The 23057-nt window shown below is 38.0% G+C and overlaps 8 protein-coding genes across 9 annotated transcripts; 4 read left to right on the top strand and 4 right to left on the bottom strand.

Moving 5' to 3' along the window:
* Nucleotides 1–62: 62 nt before the first annotated feature.
* LOC104735049 (uncharacterized) lies at nt 63–1097 on the bottom strand. Its single transcript, XM_010454763.3, has 4 exons — nt 913–1097; nt 677–814; nt 447–591; nt 63–314 (listed from the first exon to the last, which is right to left on the bottom strand). The coding sequence occupies exons 1-3, from the start codon at nt 994–996 to the stop codon at nt 463–465; spliced, it is 351 nt and encodes a 116-aa protein (XP_010453065.1). The 5' UTR covers nt 997–1097; the 3' UTR covers nt 63–314; nt 447–462.
* Nucleotides 1098–1171: 74 nt separating this feature from the next.
* LOC104735040 (RNA polymerase II C-terminal domain phosphatase-like 4) lies at nt 1172–3599 on the bottom strand. Of its 2 annotated transcripts, XM_010454755.3 has the most exons (8): nt 3434–3599; nt 3143–3291; nt 2982–3037; nt 2782–2894; nt 2496–2676; nt 2061–2350; nt 1786–1971; nt 1172–1699 (listed from the first exon to the last, which is right to left on the bottom strand). In XM_010454755.3, the coding sequence occupies exons 2-8, from the start codon at nt 3289–3291 to the stop codon at nt 1325–1327; spliced, it is 1350 nt and encodes a 449-aa protein (XP_010453057.1). In that variant the 5' UTR covers nt 3434–3599; the 3' UTR covers nt 1172–1324. The 2 variants fall into 2 exon arrangements, with proteins under 2 accessions (XP_010453057.1, XP_087327335.1); XM_087471209.1 differs by having other exon boundaries at nt 2782–3037; nt 3434–3574.
* A 140-nt stretch (nt 3600–3739) lies between these two features.
* On the bottom strand, nt 3740–6988 carry LOC104735029 (reticulon-like protein B21). Its single transcript, XM_010454747.3, has 8 exons — nt 5350–6988; nt 5206–5268; nt 5007–5109; nt 4851–4925; nt 4607–4751; nt 4460–4529; nt 4302–4367; nt 3740–4206 (listed from the first exon to the last, which is right to left on the bottom strand). Exons 1-8 carry the CDS (start codon nt 6272–6274, stop codon nt 3878–3880), a joined length of 1776 nt encoding a protein of 591 aa, XP_010453049.2. The 5' UTR covers nt 6275–6988; the 3' UTR covers nt 3740–3877.
* A 2971-nt stretch (nt 6989–9959) lies between these two features.
* On the top strand, nt 9960–14276 carry LOC104735018 (ubiquitin carboxyl-terminal hydrolase 23). The gene is made up of 10 exons (XM_010454735.3): nt 9960–10658; nt 10786–10900; nt 11052–11162; nt 11260–11432; nt 11562–11885; nt 12030–12155; nt 12345–12968; nt 13072–13552; nt 13735–13825; nt 13911–14276. Exons 1-10 carry the CDS (start codon nt 10338–10340, stop codon nt 14077–14079), a joined length of 2535 nt encoding a protein of 844 aa, XP_010453037.1. The 5' UTR covers nt 9960–10337; the 3' UTR covers nt 14080–14276.
* A 174-nt stretch (nt 14277–14450) lies between these two features.
* Nucleotides 14451–15383, top strand: LOC104735001 (DNA-directed RNA polymerase subunit 5-like protein 1). The gene is made up of 2 exons (XM_010454714.3): nt 14451–14763; nt 14848–15383. Exons 1-2 carry the CDS (start codon nt 14551–14553, stop codon nt 15268–15270), a joined length of 636 nt encoding a protein of 211 aa, XP_010453016.1. The 5' UTR covers nt 14451–14550; the 3' UTR covers nt 15271–15383.
* LOC104735009 (uncharacterized) lies at nt 15206–17518 on the bottom strand. Its single transcript, XM_010454724.3, has 6 exons — nt 17373–17518; nt 16422–17228; nt 16257–16314; nt 16078–16161; nt 15856–15997; nt 15206–15664 (listed from the first exon to the last, which is right to left on the bottom strand). Exons 2-6 carry the CDS (start codon nt 16876–16878, stop codon nt 15401–15403), a joined length of 1005 nt encoding a protein of 334 aa, XP_010453026.1. The 5' UTR covers nt 16879–17228; nt 17373–17518; the 3' UTR covers nt 15206–15400.
* Nucleotides 17519–18008: 490 nt separating this feature from the next.
* On the top strand, nt 18009–19202 carry LOC147949249 (putative FBD-associated F-box protein At5g56560). Its single transcript, XM_087470706.1, has one exon. The coding sequence runs from the start codon at nt 18009–18011 to the stop codon at nt 19200–19202; it is 1194 nt and encodes a 397-aa protein (XP_087326832.1).
* A 123-nt stretch (nt 19203–19325) lies between these two features.
* Nucleotides 19326–23037, top strand: LOC104734994 (uncharacterized). Its single transcript, XM_010454702.3, has 13 exons — nt 19326–19776; nt 19889–20031; nt 20174–20290; nt 20564–20678; nt 20775–20912; nt 21076–21171; nt 21258–21371; nt 21666–21734; nt 21873–21943; nt 22033–22126; nt 22213–22341; nt 22429–22518; nt 22610–23037. Exons 1-13 carry the CDS (start codon nt 19378–19380, stop codon nt 22721–22723), a joined length of 1689 nt encoding a protein of 562 aa, XP_010453004.2. The 5' UTR covers nt 19326–19377; the 3' UTR covers nt 22724–23037.
* Nucleotides 23038–23057: the final 20 nt, after the last annotated feature.

The following is a 23057-nucleotide window of genomic DNA, read 5'->3' as shown; positions in this document are numbered from 1 at the left end:
ATAACTCACTGCGTCAATAGCTCACTAACCAAACAATCAGGTTCTATACACGCACATATATATGATATAAACCTCAGCATATTGTGTATACTAGATGCTTGCAGATTGATCAACAAAACGTTTTGGGAAATAGACACAAAAGGCAAACAAACAATCAGGTTCTTGAATTAAAATGTGCCACCTTTATTCCCATGTTCAAGGCTTACAACTCAAAATACGATCTAAAACTATAGGCAATGCAAACAAATCTCATGATTCAGAAACAGTATTTGGCCATTGTAAATCTTCTTCCTCAACATAGACTCCTTTAACACCTGGACAAAGACAAGATAAAAAGCTTGATCATAAGAAGAAGGGAAGAAGTATTCAAAAGATAAGACAAAATTAAAGAATCAGTGATTGAAGTCAAATAAGGATAGATTGAAGTAAGAGTTAATAAAAAGTACCAGGAAAGGAAGGAAACTAAGTAGAAGGAGAAGGCTTGAAAGTGTAAGGCTGAGGAAGTGACATTGGACCTTTCCTCTCATCTCCATCATCCAACAGCCTTTGAACTCTCTTGTTCCTACAATACTCCCTATCGAAATGCTTCACCTACAAAATTCCCATTCCTTCCATTAAAATCCCAATTCCCAAATTAAAATTTCCAAACTAATTGAAAAAAAGAGAGAGTAGTAACCCAAGAGGAGCGACAGTTGTTGACGAATTGGGTTCTAGAATTGCTACACTCCTTAGGGTATAGAAGACCAACGGTCGCGATTTCAGTTGGCTTTTTACCAGATTCCTTCTCAAGACAAGAGTAAAAAGCATCTCTGGCCTGCCACAATCAAAGGATCACCCCCCCAACCATTTACAGTTTCTTATAAACCTAAATCACCTGAATCAGAATCACAGAGAGAAATAGGAAAGACGTACCTTGTAGCAAGCATCTCTAGCTTTCTGAAGAACATCTTCGTGAACCTCATTAGGGTTCGACGACGCATATGTATCGACAGCCATGTCTGAGCGAGCGAACACGACGGAATACAGAAACAGAACCAAATTAACACCAAACCAAACAAATAAAACTAGACGACGGACAGTAATATACGGCCCAGTTAATGCCCGGCCCAACAAATTAGTCGGTAGATAATATAAAAACACCTTGTCAAACAAGCATATACGAAGCAAGCAATGAACAACAACAGAAGAGATTTCGTATCATTCAAAAATTAGTATCTTGGTTGAAAGATCAGAGATACAAATGTACTTCGGTTACAAAACTTTACTTCATAATCAATTAAACAACAAAGTTTATAACTTCTTCTTTCTCATTGGTTACATATTATCATCCCTCTTCTTCCGTTGTTCCTTGTTGCTTCTTGAGCTGCTCTAAACTGAAGTTCTCTTCTGGCTGCTTCTTCCACAGGTAGTTAGCTGCGTCTATCCATCCTCTATGCACTACAAACTTCTTCTCTCTCACAGCCCAGCGTGCCTTCTCTGTTCCCATCTCCATGGCCACCACGTGTGTCACTGATGCATCCACTTCTGTTGCGCAGGTTGCTCCCAGTTCCTCAGCCATTTTCCACAGAGGGTGATCTTCTGGCTTTGCCTTGGTTGGGAACACCCGACTGAAGACTACTTTACATCCTTTAAGTATCTCTTTACGCACTTGTTTTAGCATCAACCTAACATCTTTGTTAGATATGTCTTCATCCACATTCTGAAAGAAACGAATACTAATCAAAAACCCCAACTAGGCAAAAGATGAATTTTCTTTAGATTCAGTGTGTATATATTTGGGCATACCTCAAAGAAAAGAGCATGCGCTTGTTTTAGGACTTTCAGGACAGTTGAGAGTGCCCCATCTGGTTCACTCTCATCGCTCTTCAACTCCGACAAAGACTTGTATTTGTGATCAAACTGTCTGCAGCTCGAAGCGAAAAAGTGGTACCTCTCTATCACGATCAAATTGTCCTTGTGATTTGGCCAGGCCTGTGCATCAAACCAACCAAGTATCAGCTCAACTCTATAACATGATTACAAGTTACATGAAACATTGACAAGTTACACAACATACTTACATTCTCTGTATCGTCAAGAATCAGAACAGCACTTTCTTGTCCAAGCACCACATCTAAACTCTTTTGATGTCTCACTGTGCCGTCATCCCGAGAAATGATCCGATCACCGAAGTACTCTCCTTTGGGGTCCAGTAGCTTTGCCATCTGTCGTGCGTATGGCCTATCTCCCATCGTGTATATGTACATCACAAACATCTCACTGGCTTCTTTTAAAAATGAGTGAACAAACGGCCTAAGTTTGGTCATCATCTGCATAAATTCCATCATGAAAAGACTGCCTCCGGAAACATCTGACATTAACCAAAAAAAAATTCTTCGAATTACAACAGATGCAACCATCTAGATGGAACAACAAAAGGACAAAAACAAGACTGAAGTTACATGCACAAATGTCACATTCGAAGAAAAGCAAAACAAAGTAGCTGAATGTGTCACCTTGAAGAGAATGAGTATGGCTTTTCAAGTATTCCTCCTCTGGTTTCAGGTCCCTTAATATGGTTGAATTAAGCAGTGTATGGTCTAGATCGAGAACTAAATACAGCTTCCGCTGGCGTTGCAAGAATCCCATATCTGAATCACGCAACCTGGAGATTTCATCTTGATTGAGCCTCATTTCCTAAGAGAAAACAGATTTCCCAAAGCTCATTAATAAGAAAGACTAAGACTTGATTTCAGAAAAGCTATTCTGAAATTTGTAATGTAATCGAACAGATCAGCTTACCTTGTGTATGTATCTAAAAGAAACACCAGTTTCTTCCAATTTTTGTCCACAAACAAAACACATATTTCCAAACGAACCTGGATGCTCGCATTCTCCCTTGCTTGAGGATGCTTCTGCAATCATAAACAGATTTAAATTTTCATTATAACAGAACAAATGACAAAACATCAAAATAAGGCTGAAGAAAGAGAGAGCGTCACCTTCAATCTCTACTTCCTCAACAGTTTCCAAATGCTCAAACTTTTGTCTCTTTGACCTAAAATATGATTGAGAAAACATAGTACACACTGTAAACACCAGTAAAGTTTGAAGATTCCAATAAAAGAGAATGAAATAAGACAGATGAAAGTTGAATATATACTCATGATTGGAAACTTCAGTATCATCTTCTTCTTCGCTGGGTAAGGAGTCAGAAGAAGCATCAGAGGCAGAGTCCAATTCAGCATCAAGGAAAGCAGCAAGATCATCACTACTTGATGAATGCACTGGAGAATCGCTCGCCACACTCATCTGTAAAACCAATTCACAACATATGCCAAAATCTGAGAAGATTATTTGAGTAAAACCCTAAATCAAACAAAAAAAAAACAGAAAGAAAAACAAAAAGTACATAGAATTCGAATTGAATTCGCAGAGAACCATGGAAGGATACCTTTATAATTTGTTCGTCCGAAACGAGAGAGAAGTTCACGATTTGAAGTTTGGGTTTTTGAGGAAAAAGTGGAGATACCACGACGGTCGACGGTGAAGAAGTAATCGTGAACCTTCTCTCCGATTTGTTCTTTTTTTTTTTTTCCCCACGAAAGCTGTTTTATTCTATGTAATAAGTAAGGCCCATTTGGGGCCCATAAGAAGCTTAATTAAGATTATTTGTTTTTGCCTTTTTGGGTTATTTTAATCAAATGTTTAGCAGAAATTAAGTTAACTGAACAGTTTGCAGCATAGTTTGAGTTCGAGCTTAGAAGAAGATCAGATTCACATTATTAACTGTATAGAAGCTGTGTATAGAGAAGTAACAGAGGAACCCTAACTAAAACAAACTAAAGAGATTACATTTATGTTGTTTATATATATATATATATGTGGAAAGGAAATTTTAAGAAATTTTCTTGAGTTTATTAGGCATCATCATCATATGAGGAGGAGCTTTTTTGAATTTAGGGACTTGTTGTACTTCTTCTAATTCTTCTTCTTCGTCTTCTTCGTCTGCTATATTTTCATCATCATCATCGTCATCATTTTGATTAGTAGACCAAATCATATTCTGCTGATAATATCTTAAAGCAACGAATAACATGAATGCTGCCCAAACACGAGCAGTGACGGATGAAAGGTTCCAGACTAGGGTGAAGAGTGCCAAAGCCACTGCCTTTTTGTGATTGCATGATTCCCATGCGTCCCTAAATCTCCTTATCCAGAAGTTTCCTGCATGTATATCACACACAACCTGAGTGAATAAATGTCTCGAAAGAAGATGTAACAGAGAGGTATAAAAGGAAGTTTTTTTAGTTAATAGTTACCGTAAGCTGAGAAGTGGGTTGAGTAAGAGATGAATATTTTAGGCATTGTGAATGCTCCCAAGAAACCTGTTCTCGCGCAGAAAAAAAAACATTCACAACTCTAAAATCTACACATACACACCACGTCTTAAAACATAAATTCTGAGAGATAAAAGTACCAAATTTGGCTAGGTTCCAAAGAGTGATGGAAGAGCCACACCTGGCCAAGACGAATAGCACTACTCCCATCTGCACAACATCATCATATCTTATTTTCTTGAAGTGTTATAGAGAGACAAAGATAGAGAGAGAAGAAGAAGACTTACTTTGAGGGTAGTGGAAGGATCGCCAGAGAAAAGTGCGCTGAGTTGAAATATAGACTCGTTGAGGTAAGGCATTATAAGTCTGAGCATCCTCTTCACATCTTCCTCTCTCACTCCAACTATTTTTTGCCTCTCCTCAACCACTCCTCTGCGTCCATTATATAATGCCTTTTAAAGCCAGTCACCAAAAACAACATGCAAAGACAAAGACAGAGAGAAATAGGTATATGTATCACATGATTCATACCTGTAGATTAGTGATTTCAATACGAACATGACTCCCAGATAAATGAGTCCCATGTACGCTACCACCGATATGAAGCTGTATATATCCATTCACATTTTTTAGTTCCAACTACTTTAACTACTTTTGTGTAACATCCTTAATCAGTTGAGAAAAAACCTGAAATTGAGATCATTGGCGTATGATGAAGATATGATGAGAAAAGTTCCGAAGCCGAACACTAACGTCGACCTTGATGCATCTCTCCACATCACCAGATCCACTGTCCATTTACCATTTACATATCTAAATTCAGACTTCTCTGACTAAAAAAAAAACATGCACTTTACTGAAACAGAGTACTATTTAAAAATCTCACCTAGACTCTGCAATTTGCTTTGTGACTGAGTAAAGTCTTCTTCTTCTCCTTCTGCATATCTATCTGGAAACAGTGGTCGTTAAAACAGAGGTAACGTCAAATTCGATGCCGATGAAACAAAGCATCAAGATTTGAATAAAATACCTGTGCTTGGAGTAGAATTCAGTGGGACAGAGTAAACGGAAGTTGCCTTTTTGATCACCGGAGGCGAAATTTTACGAACAGAGGACGGAGATGGAGTTGCTCTGTTATGAAATTGACTGAACTTGGTAGTCTCGACACCACCAACCACTCTGTTCTCCTTCGCTACATTCATCTCTTTCACATCAACACTCTTCTTCTCCACTTCTCTCTCCTCCTCCTCTTCTTCTTCATCCTCTTCCTCCTCGTGATCATCATTATCGATCTGCTCGTCAACGTTCGATTTAGCAGATACGATTATCTCCTGACAAACACCGAACTCTTTAACTTCATCTGGGATCTTCGAATTCTCGCTAACAACGGTTTCCTCTTTTGGTAAATGCTCTGTTTTCTTATCAGGTTTCTCCGAGTTTGGAGGTGGCAATGAGTTCACTTTCCTCAACGCAACTGAATCAAACTCACCGGCTTTAACGATCGCCGTGCAGAGCTCTGATCGGATCTTCTTAACCCGACCCGGAGTAGTCTTCTCAACCCCTTCCACAGATTCAGATCTCGTCTTCTTCACCACCGACATATTAGGACTCTTATCATCACTAGAAACCGATCTCCTCGGCGTCATCGGAGGCGTACCAATTGATCTCGGCCTCGTGAGTTTCATTGAACTGGCTCGAACAATCTCCACGGATGATGGGTTCTTCGTATCCGAAGCTCTAGACTTCAAAGGTCGTCTCTTTCCGTTATTAACCCCTAAAGCTTCCTCCTTTAAGCTCATTTTCTTGTCTTCGGTTGAGGCATGATGAAGGACAATGGCGGTATTAGTATTACTAACTTCATCGTCGCTCTGCATTCTCGTTTCCCAAACAGAGCCTGCAGCAACAACGGTTCCTCCAATTCTTCTTCTTCTGCTGCTGCTGAAACTTGGGTCCATTCTCTGTGACTCTGTCTTTATGTCACTGTCCTACTGGTAAAATTAGCTGAACTGGAAAGTGGTATAATGATGATGAGCCTTGAAGCTGAAGGTAAATGGAGTTTGTTGGGCACCAAAAGCAATTTACTTTCATCTAATTTCTCTCACTAATTCTAAAGAGAGAGAAGAGAGAGAGTAGAATTTGGAGTTTGGGTTGTTGGATCAGACAGAGGAGGGGGACCTATCCTCTTTGTCTCATGAAGATGATGAGACTTATTTAGATCACCAAATTGGCTAATTGGCTAATTGGCTAAGTGCTTTAACTAACATAAAAAGCCTATGCATGTGGTTGCACTGCAAAGATGCTTGCTTAAACATAATCATTAAGGTTTATGATCACAATCTCTCTACTTTTACTTTTCTTTTCTTTTTTCTCAACCTAATTTTTAACGTATTTGTTCCTTTTTACTTTATTTCACTTCCGTATCATAAAAGTTTACGTTATCTAGCTAGTAATCAACATGTGCCGTCTAAACAAATGAATACTATTGCTAATGCCTTCCTATTCCTCTATTCTTGTGTTCTTTATCTCACGAGATTCAAGTGGAAAGTTATATCCGTATTCATGTGGATCATTAATATAGTAACATTCATTATAATAATAAAAAACTTCACAAGAAAATAGTATGTTAATATAGTGATTAGCTAAAGGAATTGTTTGCAAGAAATGATGATGAAACACAAATTACATGTTAACAGCCCTTTTTACTTCATCACCAAACTACGTTGTTGGGTTGGTTCGGTTTTGACTTTTTTTTTTTTTTTTTGTCCCATCAACTAAACAAATAGAACATTTATGGCATTGAATTTTGTCTGCGTCAGTTAAATGCAATAACGAATTTATCTATTCAGAGCCAGAGACCCAAATTCAGATGAGATTATTTGGATATTAGAAAAAGAGGGCATTTTGGAAAGGAGTTGAATAGAGTCAATTTAAACATTTTCTTATAAAAGGTTTAGTGTTTTGTGATGAGGATGAACAAAGCAATCCGTTTTTAACGTATTACCATTTGTTTATTCAGATTGTTTTCTTACAAGAAAAAAAAAAAAAGAAAAATCCCAAATTAAAGTTAATGTCACTGACTCACTGAATTGGTAGAGTGAGTGCCACCGACACATCTTAGTGACAGATAAATAAAAGTGATAATAAATCACGATCAGTAAAGTATATTAGATTCATTGTACAAACATACAGATCTCAATATGAATTTCAATAAATTGATATAGCACGATCATACTGTAGCATTAAACACTCAATTACCGTTAAACGCATGGTTTGGTTACTGGATAAACTACTCCACCTACTAAGTGAAGAACTAATATAAAAAGACATTTCGGTCTCTCCGTAATTACAAACGTGAAGTTATAAACTACGTGCGTGTGCGTGTGTCTAATAAGCACACTAAATCACTAATTAATTTGTGTTACATAAAGTAACGGAAGTTTAGGGTCCAATTAATATTGGAATACGTACGAATCGTGGAGTTTAGGAATGGGATATTGCTTAGACGGCACGTGGTCGAGTGGGAGGGGCACGTGACTCATGGCACATCTCCCTATGTATCTGCTACTTTGTGTGTTTCATGCACCTTCTCTTTCTCTCTTTCTGTATACTAATTTACCTATTTATACTTTTATAGTATGTTTTTAATACACAAGATAAAAATATAATTTGCTTTACAAAATAAAGTTAGCCCCAACTACCGTGGCAAAGAGTCGTTGTAGCAACGAACATATTTGTTTTGTTAATGAAAAAGTTGTTAATCGCGTGTGACATTGACCTAAACCTAAAACCACACTCAATCATGCATACCCTATTTTAGAATTGACCAAAAAAAAATAACAACGGTCACAAAGAAAAAGAAAAAGGTAGTACTAACGAATGCGGGGCCAATGGGTTCAATAATAATGGGCGTATCTTATGGGGATTAGATAAACTATTGAATTCCTCCAATTCATAACATAATAGTTTGAAATACTATCTCCGTCTCATGAAGATTGATGTTTTGAGACTTTCACATATATTAAGAAAATTTTTAGTTTTTATTTGTTAATTAATTTATAATTACTTTTTGGTAGAAAGAGAAAATATAAACCAATAACAATTCAAAAATTTTAATATTTTAAATGATTACTTCTTGAAGTTTGCAAAACATCAATCTTTGTGGGACAAAAATATATCCTAAAATATCAATCTTTATGAGACAGAGGGAGTAGTACTATTTAGAGAAATTTAACAATTCTACCACATCTCTATCACTGTAGTTTTCAAACTACCACATCTCAAAACTCTTTTTTAAAATACCATAATCATTAAATAAAATGACTATAATACCCTTAGCAAAAAACTAAACAAAAATATTTATTATTTTATTCATTATCTTTCTCTCTCATGTCTCATCTCATATTTGTCTTTACACTTTTTGTTTTTTCACTTTTTCTTTTCTTTTTCTACTTCTTTACATTCTTTTTTTAATTACAAATACATTAATTTTTTTATGGAGATTTAAATATAACGGTGGACAAGTTTACATTTTATATATAGACAATTATAGCAAAAAATAAATTTAGTCCACAAATATAAAAATACACAATGTTGAAGTTTTTAGTAGATAACATTGAAATTTTAGTAGACATGTTTCTCCCACCGGATGAATTTTTCAGTGGTAGACAAGTTTACACCCTATGTATATAAACAATTCCAGCAGAAAATAAAATTTGTCCACCAATATAGAAATACACAATAATGAAACTTTTGGTGGACAACATTGAGTTTTTCAGTGGACAACATTGAAATTTTTGGTGGACAACTTTAATACTCTTACATATGAAACAAGTCATATGGGTTCTCCCAAATTCTATTAACGATATATATTTTTTTTTTAAAAGTTATTAAATCTGGTAGACAATAATTATTGTCCATGAAGTTATTAAATCTGGTAGACAATACTCTTACTTTTGCTCATACATATGACATTATATCGAGGTTAGTTTCGTCTTTTTATCTCAACCCTTGTGGTAGATCAGAAAAGGTTTTTAACTTGTAGCAGTATTGAAAACTTTCAAAGCAAATGTGGTAGAGTTAACAAAATTCCCTACTATTTATTACTGGTAAATACAAAACGTACTTTGGAGTCTTCACCGACTCGGGATCCTCCTTACACATGTTTACCAATTACAATGGCTGTCGGGTCCGGAGTCTTTATTTTAGTATTTTTTACTTCTACAATTTAGTATCTCTTTCTCCCATGCAATTCCTCCTTTTTCCTTTTTCTTTTTTCTTTACAGTTAATTTTTGATTTCTATAATTTCTACTATATGTTTAAAGGATTTCAGATTTCTGCAGTAAAACATAATATTTCTTTATTAACTTTGCCAACAAACATCAACTAATTTTTAAATCCAAACTTTCTAGTATTAAAAAGAAAAATTCACAATGTATTAATGTGTCATCATCATTAGGCAGCACTCTTGTGGGATTACGTTACTCATCGAAATAAGTAAGTCCAATATATTAAAAAACAGATCACAAAATTCATATGAATGGGCTTTTTAGCTCAGGCCCGTTAGTAGACAGAGTCGGCGGGGGTTTTAAGGGGATAATGAAATGAAGGGCTTTTTATGCTTTACGTATATCTATCTTATTGATTTTAATTATTTCAAATTCAACTTACACCTTAATTTTAGGTCAAAGCTATCATCAATATTATCAGGCGCGGTATAGACCACCGTAACCGAAACAGACACTCCGGTCCGGTCTTTATGTTATGTATGTTATGTGGCTTTTGTATGAATGACAAACTTAATAAAAAAAATTAAAATTTAAAATAATAAGTGGATGTCGAGGAGGATGGGTCTTTGCTAGGGTTTAGTAGTGCGTTTGCAGCTGCCACTCTCTTTCTTTTCACACAGCCGCAAAAGCTCTCTCCTTTTCTTCTTCTTCATTTACACAAATTTTTTCTGTTACCCGAAAATCACAAATCCGTGTTCTTCCCCTTCACCACGGATTGTTGATTTAGGGTGAATGGAGGTTGCTACTACGAGCAGCACCGAATTCAGGATCCAAACGGATCGTGATCCGTCGAACAACAACAACAACGGATCTTGCGCCGTTGCTTCTTCCACCGCTTCAGCCGTGTTCAGGAAGATCGAGTTTCATCCCGCTAGGAAACCCTTTAATGGTTTCTCTAATGGTCGTTCTGATTTTAAGATCGAGACTTTGAATCCTTGCTCCAATAACAACCGAGTGTTGTCTGCACCCTCCGTTAAGAAACCTGAAGGTTCTGATTTGTTGGAAAATGGGTTTGATCCTGAGCTTACCTTTAGCATTACCTTCCGCAAAATCGTGAGTTCCTTAGCCAATCTTATCTCTTTTGATTTTGTACAATTAATGTAAAGATGTTACCTTTATATCTATACTGATTGGTGTAAGGATTCTTATTGATTTTGTTGATTTGTGATTTTTTTTGTAGGGTGCGGGTTTGCAGAATCTGGGGAATACATGTTTTCTCAATTCTGTATTGCAATGTTTGACATACACTGAGCCTTTAGCTGCTACTCTTCAAACGGTTGCGCATCAGAAATATTGTAAGTTGTTTTAGATGCTCCAAATGCTAAATTTTGTTGCTTTGTTTGATCAGCTAGAGCACTTATGTCTTCTGTTTTTAGTTTAATTGGTCTGTGTGGTAGTCATGATTCAGTGTCTGATACAGTGTTTATATGTAAATTGTTTGTGTAGGTAATGTTGCTGGTTTTTGTGCGTTATGTGCGATCCAGAAACATGTCAGGACTGCACGCCAAGCTACTGGCAGAATACTAGCACCAAAAGATTTGGTCTCAAACTTGCGATGTACGCTTCTCAGACTTTTCGGGCTTAACACTATTGTGTGCCAATTTTTGGCTTAATAATCAGACTAATGAATGAGGATTCTCATCTGATTGCTTAGGCATATCCCGAAACTTCAGAAATTGCCGGCAGGAGGATGCACATGAGTACATGATCAATTTGCTTGAATGCATGCACAAGTGTAGTCTCCCTTCTGGTGTACCTAGTGAATCCTCTGATGCTTACAGGAGAAGTTTGGTGCACAAAATTTTTGGTGGCAGCCTAAGAAGTCAGGTAAATTTGCTTTGCTTTCAGGAAGTCGTACATCTTTTTGAGCATATATTTTTTTCCTATGGGTGGAAGATGTTTATGACATGATTAAATGGCCTCAACCTGCTCTTATATTTTTATTTTCTAATTCAGGTGAAATGCGAGCAATGTTCCCATTGCTCCAACAAGTTTGATCCATTTCTTGACCTAAGTCTCGACATTTCCAAGGCAGATTCGTTACAGAGAGCACTTCTACGTTTCACTGCTGTTGAGCTCTTAGATGATGGTGCAAAGGTTTACCAATGTGAAAGATGCAGGCACAAAGTCAAGGCTAGAAAGCAGCTAACTATTTTTAAAGCACCGTATGTTTTAACCGTACATCTTAAGCGGTTTGAAGCACATAGATCCGAAAAAATCGATAGGAAAGTCCAGTTTACCTCTGCAATTGACATGAAACCTTTTGTCAGTGGTCCCCATGTAAGTGAGCTTCTTCTTGTGTTCTATGTTCCATGAATTTTTGACCTGTTCTGTCAATTGTTTGGTTGATGGTGTTTATTTACTTTTTAAATCTTTAAGCTTCATGAATCCATTTTTAACAGATAGAATACTTGTGTTGAACAGGAAGGCAATCTGAAGTACACTCTATATGGTGTGTTAGTTCATTATGGTCGAAGCAGCCATTCTGGTCACTATGCCTGCTTTGTTCGTACATCAAGTGGCATGTGGTATTCTCTTGATGACAATAGGGTAAGTTGCTGTGTTCTACATTTTATGGATTGCAAAATTTGAATTTGATACTTTACCTGCTGTTAGTAGTTTATTTCTTTACATTGTTCTGTGTTGAGGTGGCACATTTTAAATTGCTAACTGATGCACAAGCAAGCAGATGAGAATCCAGTAGCTAATAGTAAGTTCCTCTTTACATTTTTGTTGTAGGTTTTTCAAGTTAGTGAGAAGACTGTGTTTGATCAGAAGGCATATATGCTATTCTATGTTCGTGATAGACAAAATGCTGTCCCTAAGAATGCAGTCCCCTTGGTTAAGAAAGAGAGCCTTGCCACAAACAGAGCATCTTTGATTGTATCTTCTAACACAAAAGATCAAGTGAATGGCCCGGCCAATGGTTCAGCACTTTTGAAATCATGTGATCAAAGTGCTCGTGCTGGCTTAACTCAGAAATTTTTAAATCCCAAAGAGCCTCAGAAAAATCCCATAAGTTGTGTGGAGGCAAAACAGACCCTTAAGATGGAAAATGGTTCAGTACCCATAAAAACCTGTGATCTAGCTGCTCCTACTGTTGTAATTCAGAATGACTTAAATACCAAAGCGACCTTCCAAAAGGAAGCGTCTCTTCCGCAGTCTAATGGGGAAGGATCTTTGGTAAAGGAGGATTCGAAGGTTACATGTCCAATATTACCAGGGAAGGTGTCTCCTCTCCTGAATGGAAGCACAAATGCTCAAATTCTTGTAAACGTGCCTGTTTCTGGAGCTAAAGCTGAAAATAGTGTTGAAGAGAAAAATTCTGTTCACAATTTGATCGAGTCTGCTAACTCACTGAAGGTAAGTGTGTAATTCTACCATCACAAGTCAGCATCTTGTTTCTTGGCCACAATTTTATTAACGGGATTGAGTGTTTCTAACTTGCATATCGCTACTGCTCCAGGTTAAAGATGCGTCAATTAGTAAATCACCTATTGAAGAAGCTGTTCTTATTAATCAGACAAAGGGACAGCGCCCGGAAGAATTGGCCACTTCAGTTGAGTCGATAAAGTCAACTTCTGTGAGTGAGACTCTCTCCACACCAAGAAAGACTCGCAAGCTTAACATGAAAAAGGTGGGATTAAAATTCTTTAATATGGCCTTGGGATTACGAAAAACGAAGAAGCATAAGAAGGGGAGATTGACTAGTACTTTAGCTGTCAAAATTATCTCTGAGGAGCTCCTATCCAAGAAAAGAGCTGCAGATCATGATCAGTCCACGTCAACTAGTAGTAATGGGAATATGTTGGTTGGCGCTGTTCTTGCCTCAGACCAACAACAACCCTTGGGGAGTTCTGACTTGTCTAAAAGAAAGAGAGAGTCCTCAATCTTGTTACAGAAAGAAGCTGTGAGCATTCTCACACGGGGTGTGCCAGAGACAGTGGGTAAGTTACCCTCCCTTTTCCCAACTTACTACTGTTAGACCTTTGGCCATGTTAATTATTAATGATACTTGACTTCCATTCATGCCGATTATTCAACTCTGGTGATAATTTTTTTGGAACTGGCATCAAACAAACCTTGATGTGGTTGTTTTTGATCGGATTGATTCTTATAACTATTGCAGTTGCCAAATGGGATGAGGAATTATCTGCTTCACAGAAGATGGGATCAAAGAGTGAAGGCACAAGCAGCATTGGTTATGTAGCAGATGAGTGGTGAGTGTTGTTGTTTATTTGCTATGTGGTTGGTTACATAACTGGGCAGTTTTCTTAAACATGAATGTGTTTTGGATTGTGGCAGGGATGAAGAATATGACAGAGGGAAGAAAAAGAAGATAAGGATTAAAGAGGAGAGCTATGAAGGGCCTAACCCGTTCCAGATGGTTGCGTCGAAGAGACTAACAGAGACAGAGAGAAAGAAGAAATGGACACAACGCATACCTACTGCAAAGACAGCCTTCAGGATATGAATGACCATAATCTATACATATGTAATCCAAATGTTGAGTAATGTTAACAACAGAGGAAAAGAGAGGCTATAGATATTAGTCATATTGATTGTTATCTCTTCAACTCTCAGTTTTGTTCTATTTGTGATAAACAAAGACAGATCCCATCCACTGTTTTTTGAGTGAGATTATCTACTTATTTGTTTCTTGTCTCGTAATTTTCAAGCTTTTTTATGGCACAATGTCTGTTATAAATAGATGTATATGCTCATGTTAAAGTATCTCACCACCCAAATTTGGGAAGAAGACATAAATGTCGTGTCGTAATTTAAGAGATAGGATTCATCTCATGTAACTGAAGATCTGAAAACGTTATATAATAATATGCTATAATGCCCAGTATTTATGAAGTCCCCTAAACCCTAGTAAAACCTCATTCTTCCTCGCCGGCAAAAGAAAAAAAGAAAAAAAAAAAACAAGACTTTGGAGAATATGTCTGACTTAGATGATGAGATCACGAGGATCTTCAAGGTGCGTCGCACGGTGCTTCAGATGCTGAGGGATCGAGGTTACACTATAGAAGATTCTGATCTGAACTTGAAAAGAGAAGAGTTTGTTCAAAGGTTTTGCAAAACTACGAACAACAAAGTCAATAAGGAAGCTCTTTTCGTCTCAGCCAATAAGGGGCCAAATCCAGCCGACAAGGTACGTACATATATAAAGAACGAACAAGTCCTAAAGCTGTAAGCTTTTGACCCAATGCTGAATCTTGTCTCCATCTTGGTGTAGATTTACGTATTCTACCCGGAAGGTCCTAAGGTGGGAGTCCCTATAATTAAAAAGGAGGTAGCACTAAAGATGAGAGACGATAAAGTTCCTCGAGGGATCATAGTTGTTCCAATGGCTATAACTGGTCCCGCAAGATTGGCCGTATTAGAGCTTAACAAAATTCTAACAATTGAAGTCTTTGAGGAAGCCGAATTGGTGACCAACATCACTGAGCATAAACTCATCAACAAGTACTATGTACTCGACGATCAAGCCAAGAAGGAACTACTCAAAAAATACACAGTGCAAGACACACAGTTGCCTCGGATCCTCATCACTGATCCTCTTGCCAGATACTATGGACTTAAGCGAGGACAAGTTGTCAAGATCAAACGAAGCGATGTTACTTCTTTGGACTATTATACCTACCGATATGCTGTTTGATTCATATCGACTGTTTTGCATTTTACACACTTTGCTTCTTCATTGTTTTGAATACTAATAAACTCAAATTGGAGGCTTTACAAAACATTAAAGAGACCTCTTAACAAGTTAAAGTATCTCTTTTCAGACGTTACCTTTCTTGTTCGAATATACAATGGTGGAATCTGAAACAGCTGGTGAGATGGTCATTTGTTATCCCTGCTGCCTGCATGAAGGAGTAAACCACCGTTGGTCCTACGCTGCGGAACCCTCTTCTCACTAGATCTTTGCTTATCACTTCTGCTTTTGGAGTCTTTGCAGGCACTTGTCGCTGGTACCTGAACTTGCTCACAATCGCCTTATTCTTCACAAAGCTCCATATATACTTGTCGAATGATCCGTATTCTTCTATCACCTGTCAACAGAGACAGAACACTCATCAATCTGACTGCAATGAACAGTAGTCTTTAGCTTCCCATCATATGCAACAAACCTATATGAAACAATACTTTGAAAACTTCTAGAGCCCTTCTAGAGTCCTTCTTTGGTTGGTTGCTCAAAATTGGGTCTCTTGAGCAACCAACCAAGAGTGGAAGAGAGGTTTACCTTAAGTATCTGGCGCGCATTCTCAATGACGGCCCTTAGCTTAGGATCAGACAACAAAGTGCTTGCCGTGCTTCCTGGACCGATCAGCTTCTTCTCATTGATTTTTACAATGGCACTGGGGTCAAAATCAGCAAAAACTTCCCTGCATTCCACATTTTTCATAAGACAACAGAAAGGACTGCTTCAAAGAAATGAAGAGTGAACCAGAAACATAGCAAGAACCTGAAGGCCTGCCTCTTGCTCAGTATCGTAGGCCATGTGTGTTCGGCCAAAGCACCCGAAAGCACAAGGAGTTCAAACAACCTCCTGAACATACAACACCACCAAAGAATGACATTAAGGAATATTCATCAATCAGAAAGAGTGCAGATATACACAAGCGAGAAAAGCTTGAACAGTACTTATCATCATGAACTGGCACACCCCATTCTTCATCATGGAAAACGATATAGCAAGGATCTGGCATTTTCATAACAAGAAACAGTCAATATAAAGATCTTTGAAACTAAATAGATGATTGTGTATATCCATCTACACGAGAATGTAGACAAGAGTAAGAAACTGACCGGAGTTTGGTGTCACCCAAGCACACCTCTTCTTAGTCTCTGAACCACTAGGTGGTGAATCCAAAGCACCATCAGAGACAACACTTCTTGGCTTCGAAGGGTAAGACTTACTTCTACTTCCAACACTGTAGGACCTAATCAAACGACCAGTAGATGCTCGGCTGTGGAATGAGTCCATAGAGGCATCAGAGGAAAAAGATGCATTCAGTGACAGATTAGAATTTAGGTTCTGCTCATGCCGTCGTAGTATAGAAGCCACGTTAAGAGTGTGCTTGTGAGAAGAAGAAGACTCATCTGATCCACTGAGCTCAGATGAGGATCTTTCAAGCTTTCTCAACGACTTTGAAACAGCTTTGTGTGTGATGAACGGACTAGACTTGTTAGCAGAAGTCCTCAGAGTTGGCCTAGTCTCTGCTTCAGCCACATTCATGGACTGCATTCTAGGAGCACCAGACATGGATTATTTGATAAAACACTGACCTGATTCTGACTCTGACTCTTGAATCGAATCAACAGAGAAACATCTGAAAGTCGCCATTGTTTTCCCACACAAACAGCATCGCCATCGAGAGGTATATAATTCACAAACAGTACCGTACCACGTCCATTAAAGACCAGCTTTTTCAGTTGTTAGATCTCCAAAAAAACCAAAACCAACTCAGTCAACGTACCAACACTCTCTTGGACATAACAGAACCACTTATTCCTTCCTTTTGAGTTTTTAAAAACAGAGCATAACATTAATAAAAATGCTTCCTTTACTGAATCCTGACAAAAATTAGGGTTCTTGTTTCAGCAAAAACAGACCTGAGTAAACATAAAAAGCAACGTCAATGATTCAGCTTGTAAACCGACATAAACAAGCCTGCATTTTTCTGAATAAACAAGTGAGATAGAGCAACAACATTGACTTGAAAAAGAGAACAAAAAATTGGATTTTTTTAAACACACCTAATTAGTTGGTTTTACAAAAGAGAGAAAATGGCTGACAAAATTCCTGAAAATTCCCATAGAGTTTCTTCTTCCCAAGAAAAAATCGAGAGGAAAGAGAAAAATGCACAAAATCATATAAATAAAAAACTTAGATTTATGGATCAATAATGTTGTCTAGAGACAAGATACACCTAATCTAGTAACCAAACAAAACTAAAACTAAAACATAAAAACGGCAAACAGTGTGTTTGTCAAAGCATTCATAAAAAACGGCACGTCACTTAATACGAGTACTACTACAACAATCTAATACGACGCAGTTTAAAGCTTTTTGGATTCCGAAAACTTAAATCCTTAATACGACGCAGTTTCTAAACAGACAGAGCTGTTGGGCCTTTAAAAAGAAATCACCAAGCTGTTAGGCCTAAAGGGTTTCACATGTGTAACCGAACCGGGTTTAACTTGCTGACCGAGGTCCAAACCCAAACTCTGTATCGAATTTAAACCGAACATGACTCCAAGTTTCAGTAATCCTTTGTTTTGTTTCGTACGACTGAATGCATATATCCTACTTGAATAAACCTAGCGTCGTCTCTCTATCCTAGGTTTTTTTTTTTTTTTCTCTTATTCAGACAGTCGAGTAGAAAAAGAAATATGAAGAGTAAGGCGACGTTGACCAAAAAAAAAAAGAAGAAGAGTAAGGCGACAGGCAACATCAGCTCGTTGCCAGATGATTTGCTTAAGGCGACAGGCAACATCAGCTCGTTGCCAGATGACTTGCTTCTGAAGATATTGTCATCATTATGTATCAACGAGGTGGTTGCCACGAGCGTCTTGTCGAAACGATGGCGTACACTCTGGAAGCATGTGACCAAACTCATCTATGATGACTCCTCATGTAGTTTTGAACAGTTTCGTGGCTTTGTTTCCAAATCTCTACCGTTTAGCGAAGCTCGCTTTCTACAAAGCTTTCATCTCAAGTTTTATCCAAATGTTCCAGTGGCCGACTACATTGATTTATTGGCTCATCTTTCTAATCTCGAGGTGAGGATCGAGACGATTTACGGATCCCTCACATTGCCGAGAAGCTTGTTTTGTGAGTTTTGGACCCTCGAAACATTGATACTCGAAAGACTATGTCTAATGGATGTTCCTTCTACTCAAGATCCTTTGCGATTGCGGTTCCTTAAAACTCTACACCTTTTGTCCGTCAGATTCTCAGACGACGAGTCTGTCCAAAGGCTTTTAAGCATCTGTCCAGTTCTTGAAAATTTGGTTGTGAGACGAACAACGTACGTCAACGTGACCATGTTCATTATCAATGTGCCAACTTTTAAGAGTTTATCTATCTATTATAATTCATGGGCGATATCTCAACCCGTGGGTGATCACGGTTTTGTGATTAATGCTCCTTCTTTGAGGTACTTGAACATTAGAGATTACTCCAGTAACGTTTTACGGTTTGGGCGGCATATGCCTGAGCTGGTCAAGGCTACCGTCGACATTGCAGTGTGGTGGGATCTGTTGAACTCTATATTTCAAGACGCTCCAAGACTTCAAGTTCTCAAGATGAAACTACTGAAACCTCGTGTTCTACTACATAGCATGGATCGCTGGAACCAGCCTTGCTCGGTTCCCGAATGTTTAGTGTCCCATCTAGAGATCTTCGAGTGGAGACATTACACAGGGACAAAGCAAGAAAATAAACTGGCAAAGTATATCCTAAAAAACGCTAATTGTCTAAAGATGGCGACATTCTCATCTGTATGTGGAAAGAAGAAGCGGATTTTCAAAAAGTTAGAATATGCTTATAGAGGATCAGAAGCATGTCAGCTTGTCTTTGTATAACATAAATAAAACTTAGATTTATGGATTAATAATGTTGTCCAGAGACAAGATACACCTAAATCTAGTAACCAAACAAAACCAAAACTAAAACATAAAAACGGCAAGCAGTGTGTTTGCTGAAGCATTCATAAAAAAAACGGCACGTAGTTGAAATCACTTCTTCTTCTCCTTCACCATGAACTCTCTCATTTCCACACACTCAACTCAATCTCTCTCAGATGCTCCTTCAATCTCAACCATGAGCTCGTTTTACCTTTCTTCTTCTCCAATTTCGAAACTTCAGTGGCACGCGAACCCTAAACCTAAACCCAATCGCTCTGTTGTTCGTCTTCCCCTCTCTCGTAACTGCTACTCGTGGAGATTATCTTGTAACGTTGCTCAACAACATGGTCTCGATTTCGAGGAAACTGTGGAAGAAGATGAAATCCCTCAGCTTGTCGAGCTATCTTCTGAGGAGCCGAGCTTACACGAAGAACAAGTCGCTCCTCCTCCTCCTCCATCGAGAATGCTGAGAAAGAAAAAAGAAGATGAAGAGAGCTTAGACGATAGGTTCAAGCTCAGAAATGGAAAGGAGGTTGCTTTAACACCTATATATTTGAGCATGTCATCATATAGTTTCTTATAAAGGGACCATTTTTGTGCTTTCAGTATTGAAGAAGCGTAGTTCATTATTGTAATTTTTCCAGGTTTTTGAGGAGAAGGCATACCTAGTGGGCGTGGAAAGAAAGGGAGATGGAGAGTGTTTGTTTGATATAGAAGAATCCCTTGAGGAGCTAGAACAGCTCGCTGATACAGCTGGCCTTGCGGTCGTTGGTTCTACTTATCAAAAGTTAGTAACTTTTAGTGATCTGTGTATTGGATTCTTGGTTCTACTTAGGGATGTGTATTGGCTTCTTGATCTATTTTTATCTTCTGCCATGTTATTTTATGGTGGATGCTAACGTAAATGATGATTTGATTGTATACCACAGACTAGCTTCCCCAAATCCTAGAACGTACATTGGATCAGGAAAGGTCGCAGAGATCAAAACTGCAATTAATGCATTGGATGCTGAGACCGTTATATTTGACGATGAGCTTTCACCAGGGTAACGTTTCTTTGTAACTTTTGTTTTCAGTGGGAATATATGCTCTTGAATTAAGATCATCATGCGTCTTGCATATCTTTTCACTGAAGTTTCCAAACATCTATAGTTATAAGTTATAATTCGTCAGTGTTTTGGTTGCAAGCTGTAGAGTATTTACTAATAACTAGTTATTGGATTGTTATAGTATGTAGGAGTTTCATACCCTTGTTTGTTCCAACACTAGTTTGCCAACATGTGATTCATTTTCTTATGAGTTTGTATATTTAAATGTAGACAATTGCGCAACCTGGAAAAGGCCTTTGGTGGGGAAGTTCGCGTTTGTGACCGCACCGCCCTTATCTTAGACATTTTTAATCAAAGAGCCGCAACTCATGAAGCAGCCTTGCAGGCAAGATAAAGCATACATGACTGTTTTGAAAATTTTTAGTTATGCTCTCTTCAGAAACCATGGACAACATTGGCTCAATTTAGACTTGTTTTCTAGGTTGCCCTTGCACAAATGGAATACCAATTACCACGATTAACTAGAATGTGGACTCACCTTGAGCGTCAATCTGGTGGCCAAGTTAAGGGCATGGGAGAAAAACAAATTGAAGTTGATAAACGTATCTTGCGTACTCAAGTAAGTAAAATATATACTTCTGCAGTTCTAAGTCTCTTTTGCCTCTGCTGTGGCATGGTTTGTGATGAGTTGATTTCTTAGGTTCTGTCTTTGTTTAGGTTTTTCTTTATTGGTCCATTAAGATAAAAGTATATTCTGAACGATTTCCTATTGAATTGGCCAGATTGGAGTTCTCAAAAAGGAGTTGGAATCTGTTAGAAAACATCGAAAGCAGTATAGAAGTCGACGTGTTGCTATACCTGTGCCTGTTGTATCTTTGGTAAGTACACCACGTTATGTTCAACTCGTTGGAATATACCAACACTCCATTTTATATGAGAAGGTTTTTTACCTATTGTGTTGTAGGTTGGTTATACAAACGCTGGAAAGAGTACACTTTTGAACCAATTGACTGGTGCTAATGTTCTCGCTGAAAATCGTTTGTTTGCGACTCTTGATCCAACTACAAGAAGGGTTCAGGTCAGTGAAATTTGTTGGAAGAGTAGATCCACAGTTTCTACCTTCTTTGGGAGACAGTTGTGTCTTATATTATACTTTAAATAATACATATGCCCACATTACCTAATGAATGACATGTTCAATGTGATGTGTTAAGTAATTGTACTGTGGTCCTGCACTGCCATCATGTAACTTTTCTTTTAACCTGACAATATATCGTCATTAACTATTGATATGCAATAGCGTGAAAAGTTGTATTTTTATGTGGTATCAAGTTTGGACATGAGATTTCTTTTCTGTGTCCCTTTTTGTCAGATGCACAACGGAAAGGAGTTTCTTCTCACAGATACCGTTGGTTTTATCCAAAAGTTACCAACCACCCTGGTAAGATCCTAATGGCTAGAACTCAATTAAACTAACATGTTCTTCATGTGCTTTATTAATACTCTCATGAGTGTCTAATAAAATTGTAGAAGGCTTGTGTTAATACCGTGTGTAACTTAGCTGAAAAGTGTCTTGCAGGTTGCTGCTTTCAGAGCAACACTCGAAGAAATATCAGAGTCAAGCCTTTTGGTGCATGTTGTTGACATCAGGTTTGGCATCTTTAGACCCTGGTTAAATTGGGTCAATCCATCATTCATATTTTCACCTCTTGATGATAACATGCTTGAAATATGTTTAGCCACCCACTGGTACAGCAACAAATAGAAGCTGTGGAAAAGGTTATGTCTGAACTCGATGTTGTTTCAATCCCAAAATTGGTTGTTTGGAATAAGGTAATGTATATAGTTTTAGAGACGGATATGATTGTAGTTCCATTACGTGGGAACAACGTTATAATACTCTTTATTCCTTGATTTAGGTTGATAGAGTAGATGATCCTCAAAAGGTCAAGCTGGAAGCAGAGGAAAGTGGGGATACTATTTGTATATCTGCTCTGACTGGAGAAGGACTAGATGACTTCTGCAATGCTGTTCATGAGAAGCTTAAGGTTTGGCATTTCATCAAAATATATTGATTTTTTTGGGGGTTCATAATTGTGGCACATTAGAAATATAGTTCTTAAAATCTGTAACAGGATTCAATGGTTTGGGTTGAAGCCCTTCTGCCATTTGATAAAGGGGACCTTCTGAGTACTATACACAAGGTTGGAATGGTGAAAGAAACGGTGAGTAGATGACTGTATATCTTACTTGGTTTCCTATATTTGTTCAGATAACTCATTTGATTCTTATGTCTTGTGTTTGTTGCGTATATAGGAATACACAGAGAATGGGACACTTATCAGGGCACACGTTCCGCTTCGTTTTGCACAGCTGCTTAAACCTATGAGACACTTGGTCAAAGATGCTTCCATAAGTCAAAAAGGGTGAACCAGAATCATAGCAAGAACCTGATGGCCTGTCTTCTACTAAGACACGTAGGCCACATGTTTGGCCAAAGCACCCGAAAGCAAAAAGAGTTCAAACAACCTCCTGAACGTACACACCACAATGAATGACAGTAAGGAATATTCGTAGATAAAAAGGCATGCAGCTAGTAGACACAAGCAAGCTAAGCTTGAACCCCCTACTTGACATCGTGTGAACTGGCACTGCAGATGTTATTTCATCAGTGATAACCCTTTTTGTACATAGAGCATCCGGTTTGGAAACATGGGGTGTATAAATGTTTCACTTAACCAAAACTAGCGCCTGGTTCGAACCT

Source organism: Camelina sativa, chromosome 2 (genome assembly GCF_030686135.1).
Source record: "Camelina sativa cultivar CO46 ecotype springtype chromosome 2, ASM3068613v1".
Lineage (NCBI taxonomy): Eukaryota > Viridiplantae > Streptophyta > Magnoliopsida > Brassicales > Brassicaceae > Camelina > Camelina sativa.
This window is presented reverse-complemented; position numbering and strand designations above follow the sequence as displayed.

Bases quoted from the DNA above. Each gene is read 5' to 3' on its own strand.
- LOC104735018 (XM_010454735.3), top strand. From the start codon at position 10,338: ATGGAGGTTGCTACTACGAGCAGCACCGAATTCAGGATCCAAACGGAT. The intron at 12,156-12,344 runs GTAAGTTGCTGT...TTTTTGTTGTAG, and splicing joins ATTCTCTTGATGACAATAGG to GTTTTTCAAGTTAGTGAGAA. The intron at 13,553-13,734 runs GTAAGTTACCCT...TAACTATTGCAG, and splicing joins GGGTGTGCCAGAGACAGTGG to TTGCCAAATGGGATGAGGAA.
- LOC104734994 (XM_010454702.3), top strand. From the start codon at position 19,378: ATGAACTCTCTCATTTCCACACACTCAACTCAATCTCTCTCAGATGCT. The intron at 20,913-21,075 runs GTAAGTAAAATA...TGAATTGGCCAG, and splicing joins AACGTATCTTGCGTACTCAA to ATTGGAGTTCTCAAAAAGGA. The intron at 21,172-21,257 runs GTAAGTACACCA...ATTGTGTTGTAG, and splicing joins CTGTGCCTGTTGTATCTTTG to GTTGGTTATACAAACGCTGG.
- LOC104735009 (XM_010454724.3), bottom strand. From the start codon at position 16,878: ATGTCTGGTGCTCCTAGAATGCAGTCCATGAATGTGGCTGAAGCAGAG. The intron at 15,998-16,077 runs GTTCTTGCTATG...TGTGGAATGCAG, and splicing joins AGCAAGAGGCAGGCCTTCAG to GGAAGTTTTTGCTGATTTTG. The intron at 15,665-15,855 runs GTAAACCTCTCT...CTCTGTTGACAG, and splicing joins ATGCGCGCCAGATACTTAAG to GTGATAGAAGAATACGGATC.
- LOC104735049 (XM_010454763.3), bottom strand. From the start codon at position 996: ATGGCTGTCGATACATATGCGTCGTCGAACCCTAATGAGGTTCACGAA. The intron at 815-912 runs GTACGTCTTTCC...TGATTGTGGCAG, and splicing joins CTAGAGATGCTTGCTACAAG to GCCAGAGATGCTTTTTACTC. The intron at 592-676 runs GTTACTACTCTC...GGAATTTTGTAG, and splicing joins ACAACTGTCGCTCCTCTTGG to GTGAAGCATTTCGATAGGGA.
- LOC104735029 (XM_010454747.3), bottom strand. From the start codon at position 6,274: ATGGACCCAAGTTTCAGCAGCAGCAGAAGAAGAAGAATTGGAGGAACC. The intron at 4,752-4,850 runs GTATGAATCATG...TAATGGACGCAG, and splicing joins TTGAAATCACTAATCTACAG to AGGAGTGGTTGAGGAGAGGC. The intron at 4,368-4,459 runs GTACTTTTATCT...GCGCGAGAACAG, and splicing joins TTGGAACCTAGCCAAATTTG to GTTTCTTGGGAGCATTCACA.
- LOC104735040 (XM_087471209.1), bottom strand. From the start codon at position 3,291: ATGAGTGTGGCGAGCGATTCTCCAGTGCATTCATCAAGTAGTGATGAT. The intron at 3,038-3,142 runs GTATATATTCAA...ATCATATTTTAG, and splicing joins ACTGAAGTTTCCAATCATGA to GTCAAAGAGACAAAAGTTTG. The intron at 1,700-1,785 runs GTATGCCCAAAT...CGTTTCTTTCAG, and splicing joins CGCATGCTCTTTTCTTTGAG to AATGTGGATGAAGACATATC.
- LOC147949249 (XM_087470706.1), top strand. From the start codon at position 18,009: ATGAAGAGTAAGGCGACGTTGACCAAAAAAAAAAAGAAGAAGAGTAAG.
- LOC104735001 (XM_010454714.3), top strand. From the start codon at position 14,551: ATGTCTGACTTAGATGATGAGATCACGAGGATCTTCAAGGTGCGTCGC. The intron at 14,764-14,847 runs GTACGTACATAT...ATCTTGGTGTAG, and splicing joins GGCCAAATCCAGCCGACAAG to ATTTACGTATTCTACCCGGA.